General features: G+C 40.1%; 2 protein-coding genes across 2 annotated transcripts in view; both read right to left on the bottom strand.

The window, feature by feature from the left end:
• Nucleotides 1–5,572, bottom strand: part of zgc:158403 (tetratricopeptide repeat protein 39A) — a gene marked incomplete at its 5' end in the record, with an annotated part of 767,589 nt that overhangs the window by 112,972 nt on the left and 649,045 nt on the right.
• The window catches only part of si:dkeyp-72e1.9 (multiple PDZ domain protein), a gene marked incomplete in the record, with an annotated part of 51,081 nt that overhangs the window by 16,228 nt on the left and 29,281 nt on the right, over nt 1–5,572 (bottom strand). Inside the window, 3 exon segments of the mRNA XM_035654210.1 lie at nt 1,705–1,846; nt 2,883–3,006; nt 4,328–4,407. Coding sequence (XP_035510103.1) covers nt 1,705–1,846; nt 2,883–3,006; nt 4,328–4,407 — 346 coding nt within the window.

Genomic DNA, 5,572 nt, shown 5'->3' with positions numbered 1-5,572 from the left:
AAAATGATTGACAGACTGACCACAGCAGTGTAGCAGGAACAGTGAGCTGGTAGTCAGAGCTAATGAGCAGCTGCTGTCAGACTCTCTGTGTCCGTGCTGGAAACACAGAGTCCGCTGGAGATTTTTCAGTCACTAGAAGCACATTCATGGCAGTTTGTAACAGTTTCTGTGTGCTACCTGTGTTGTCGCTAAGCAACCAGCTGTGCTGTAGCTAATGGCTCAGAGATGCTAACTGTCTGGTATGTGTGTATGTCTTGCAGTCTGGTGCTTCTACAGCGTACAAGTACAAGTCCGAACCACTGCACCAGAATAGAAAAATACAAAGTAGAGTGTTAGCAAAACTAGCATTAACACAGACTCAAAGCAGAAGCTGGGGGAGGTGGGCCGCCCTCCTCTGATAACACTTCTATAGAAATGTCATGATGTAAAGTGGACTACTTTACTACTAAACCGCCTCGCCTTACAAGGTTCTGGGTGATTTAAAACAGTAGAGGGCATGCCCTTGACATTCTGATTTGGAATGTTAATATTAACACCAGCATTGATGTGTTTCATAACATTACAGTCATATAATTTATTTTACAGCTCAAAAAACAAAATCGAGTTAAGACCTTTGGAGTTAGGAGGCTAGGATTGTTTTGTCCACTGCTGTGTCAAGTATGAAGACTGAACTGTCAAACTGGCTGGCTGTCTTTATTGTAGATCCAATAAAGACAGCTAATTACTAAGTGCGTCTTTATCTAGCAGAAAGAAGCTCAAATAGCTCTACACTACTACATCCGTGCTTCTTAACCTAATATTATTAACCCCAATAAGGAGTATTGGCAACCTACAGCAGTCACCCAACTTAAGTCCCAATTAACACCATTTCAGCAGTAGTAAAAGACCCCTGTGACACTGAGACTAAGAGCATCATTAGCTCTCACTTTATCACCAGAGTTTCTGTCTGAATACTAAAGCCCTGATGTGTCAGGAGAATGTCTCTAATGCAAATGTAAAAATGTTGAGGCAGGACCTCAACTAAGACAAAAATGTTTTGTCTTGCTCCCCTAATCATGTTAAGGTACATGTAAAAGCCTGTGCCATGTTTGAGATAGATGATTATACATATCTGTGACCACTATGTGGCTGGAGGTGATGGGCTGTTACTCTGTGTCTGTTTTAGACAGAAAGTCACCAAAACAGGACCGGCAGGCTGTGACCTGAGCATAGCTCAGCAAGTATTTTACACTAATCTGAGGCCAAAGCTGCAGAGGTCTGCACATGCACTCCTTACTTCCCCTCTTCAGCCCTCTACCTTCCTCCATCATGTTCACTTCATTTCCCTACAAGAAGTCCCTCACTGCTGCACTACATCAATCTCAGTCATGTTTCCAGATATCCTTCCAGTTCTGAATGTGCCAGGTTACTCAAGTGACAATATTATTCATACTACATACAATTCTGTAAGGTACTGGTTCTTTAACTATGATATGTATACCACTGGTGGTACGCTAGGTGCCTCTTGTGGTACACAGAGGAATTTCTGAAATATATATATTTTTTAAAATCTGTTGAAACACTGTTGAATTTTTTTTGTCTTGCCAGTGTTTATTTCTGATTTACACAAGAGGGGAAATTACTCGCTTTGCTACACCCTGTCTTTTCCTCCCTTTCTGTATATTCAGCTTTGGGGTTTTATTTCACTCTGCCTTGGTTTCTTACTCGGTGACAGTCGCCTCCAGACAGCACTTCCTGAATGAAGACCGCCGGGCCGTCGGGCCTATTGGAGCCTCCTCCGATGGTGATGCCCAAACTGCCGGATCGCGCCACTGAGATGAGCTGAATCACTCCTTCACCTGGATGACTGAGAACATGAAGACAAACACAATCACACCAATCTTTGAATTAAAGAAATGGCTCTATTTTTGCGAGTGAAAGCACAGAGTGCAGTCAAGTGTGCCATGCCCACTTTTGGTACTACTGGAGCCAGGAGTCTCTGCCACAGACCTTTGGTATACATTAACGTCCATTATCTCTCTCTAGCATTATCGTCATAATTCTGCACAGTATGATATATCAGCCGATATCACAGATGTATTGTGGTCCACAGATATAGGCCTAGTTTCCATTACATAGACACACTAAATTTTTTTAACCAGATAGCACTAACCACATATTTTGGTCATAACTGACCCCTGTACTGCTGTGTGCTAGGCTTGTCCATGTTGAAAAGGCAACCAAATTTTGAAGATGGTTAAAAGATAAAAGCAACATATACAGTAGGGTATTAGTCTTAGGTAAGGTTAGGTTAGGTAATCTTAAGATAGCTAGTTAACTAACATTTTGCTTCAGAGTAAAACACTAGCTAACTAACCAGATAACTAGCTAGCATACAATTAATATATATGAGCTAGCTAGTTAGTTAGCATTTTGCTAACATTAGCTAACTTAAAATGTGACCATGTCACTTAATCTTTTAACCATCTTCAAAATGTGGTTGTCTTTTCAACGTAGACAAGCCTAGCACATAGCATAAGTACAGGAAAGAAGGGAGTTGACTGAGGTTTGCTCAACTGTCACTGCAGCACGGAGAAAAAATGGGCGGTACTTAGGAAGGCTCAATTACTGAAACAAAAAATGTAGGGATCTTTATAAAAAAAAACAATGAAGCAGCCAAAAAACTGTAATTATTTGTCACACTCTTGCTCACGGGTCAGGTGTGTACCATTTACTCTGCACTGTTAACTTTCTCTGAAATCTACAAAAGAGTTAGTTTGTATATCTGGGTTCAGCGCATTCACTGTGTTCAATATTTGCTGACCACAACTTGCCAACTCGGTCTCTTGACAACAGGAGAGTAGTGTTGCGGCTCATGTGAATCCTGTGAAAACTATTCCTACCTGAGGGAGCGCAGCATGGACCCACTGTTGTTGTACATGTTCTGAGAGCCTGCTGGGCTCAACAACAAAGGACTCTGGGAGCGAGATGAGGAACCAGATGATGTGCTATCCAGGTAGCGGCCTCCTTTTGGAATGGCAAGAAAGAACAGAAACACAAAATTACATAGAGTTACAGTTACAGTCGTTTAATCAGTGCTTGGCTGAGTGTAAAATCAACAATTGTTAAAATGGAGAGAGATTAAGTAATTATTTAGATGAGATGAGATGAGCAAGCAAGCATAATGGTCTCTTAATATGTGTTCTATAAAAAGACTAGTGCAGGGAATAAACATTTCACAAATTTCAGTCTTTAGTGAAATAGAAACCTTCAGTGATTTGCTGCTGCTACAGATGGCTCCAGTGGCACTGAGGCTCTCCACTGAACCTGTATCGTCCTGTTGAACATTTCTTAAGCCTGAGCAACTCTAAGCACTGAATAATACCCAATATGCTGACCAAAACAACTGCCGAGCAGCCCGAATATCCACCACACATTTTTTTTCAGTATTTTTCATCCACTGCCTGGGGTAAACATCTGCTTCTTTCCTATCCTTAGTTCCTAAGGTAAATCTCACAGTGGGGAGCTTTTTCATGCTGAAATTCTGCAGTACACGAGGATGTCATGGATTCTTCGATAAAATTAGTTGAAAATACATTTTGTGAGCTATTACATTATTATTGTTTAGACCACTGGTTCCCAACCCTTTTTCCTTTAAGGACCAATTCAGTGTTTTATTCCCCTGATACTTGGCCATTGTTCTAATGCAACTTTGACAAAATTAAGCCATTTATCAGAGAGTGAAGGCTCTGTAAACATAGCTTGTGTTCAGGTCTTTAAAGGTAAAATCTTAAATAATAATCCAAACTTTACAACATTATATATAGTTAAATACAAAATTTGGGCTTAACGCGTCCTACTTGCTTGCCACCATGTTGGTCTCCCCAACTATAAACCTTTGATTTCTGGTGATCAACACGTCATGTAAATTGTTTTTTTAAGCATAACTGCCCCTATAGTAAATTGTCTTACCATGTCATCATTGAGCACAGAACACACAAGACTGCACACATGCTGAAGCTGTGTTTTAACAAATCTGTACCAGCTGGCTGCCTCCTTACCGACTGAAACAGATGTTGAAAATTGTGTAATGGACAAGTGCACTTGTCATAACCCATTTTTAAAGGCAGACTTGCTCCAGCTACCCTTAAGGCTTATCGCTCTGTCAAATATAGACTCTTGGGGTTTGTTTTACATAGAACTGTATACATACATGATGCAATATGCTGAGGCATTTTATGTTTTGAAACAAAGAAATTCAAATAAGCAGGAGATCTATAACATTAAAATACAATGACTGCTTGTGGAAAAAACGTAATATATCTGGACAACGCAGGGATTTGCCTACCTTGCTGGATAGGAGAGTTGCGTGTTGATCCTGTGCTGCCATTAGACCCATACTTCTCTAGCAACTCAGCAAATTCTTTCCTATTCAAAGAAACCAAAAGAGAAACATTTTGAAAAAAGTGGTCATGGACAAGATGGAAGAACTAATCTTGATTATAGTTACCAGTAGAATCTGTTTTACTGATTGACAGAATGACAGTCATTTGGGTTTACTGGACCAAATGAAAAGTTAAATAATTGATTAGAATAAGCTATATAAGCTAAATGGCCAACCATCAGACTATTTACAGGTGTTTAAACCTAAATGAGACTGGCATAGGTATAATATAGACATAGCAAAATTCAGACATGATTAGGTGTTTTTAATTTGGGCCCGGTGGATTCTTGCAAATACCATTAGGAGCACTAGGAGGAGCCAGAGGAACCAGATATTTTATGATTAAATCAAATACAACATATATTATGTAACAGTTAGGAATCACGTCCTGTTGCTTCATGAGAAATGGAAACCTCTTGTTAACTGCTTTTATGACTACTGTTGACCTGATACTATATTTAACAATCTGAAAAGCTTTGGTACGAGTTCAACAAAATGAATAATCTTAACAACACAGTTTCATGGGAAAACAATATATACTGACTAAAAAACTGTATCAGATTCATCTTAGAATATCATCTACAACCCAACAATGTGATATCCCCTGTGGATAATGATTTGAATGTGGCATTTCTAAACAGATTATGATAAGCGGTCACATTGGCTTTAAAAAAGGACTGTTCGGACTTCCGGTGACGCCATGTTGGAGACAGTAGCTTAAAACAGAGCTCCGTCGGTTAACTGTTAATTTCCTAACAAAACTACTTAAAACTCGGCAAATTTATACAAACTCGACATGGCAAGTTCTGTGAGAGGCAAAGGCTCAAAACAGGAACACACGAATGACAAAAACGAAAATTTGAGGCAGCTAACTTTAAGGCAGACTCCGAGTGGCGCAGCAAGTGAATAGCCCCTAGCCAACCACGAGTCTAAAATATTGGAACTTGGAGAAGTTAAGGGAAGAAAAAATCGAGACGGACACAAGCAGACCAGGCAGTCGCTGACAAAACTTGAATCCTCCATGCAAGAACTCAAAGGAGAAATGACTAAACTTGAAAAAAGAACTACGGAGGCAGAAAGACGTATTAGCGCTTCAGAGGATACCGGGATGCGACACCAGAGGGCAATACGCTACCTGCTGCACAGAGA

The sequence above is a fragment of the Morone saxatilis genome, unplaced genomic scaffold (genome assembly GCF_004916995.1).
Source record: "Morone saxatilis isolate NCDOM2014 unplaced genomic scaffold, NCSU_SB_2.0 Contig14, whole genome shotgun sequence".
NCBI classification, from domain to species: domain Eukaryota; kingdom Metazoa; phylum Chordata; class Actinopteri; family Moronidae; genus Morone; species Morone saxatilis.
This window is presented reverse-complemented; position numbering and strand designations above follow the sequence as displayed.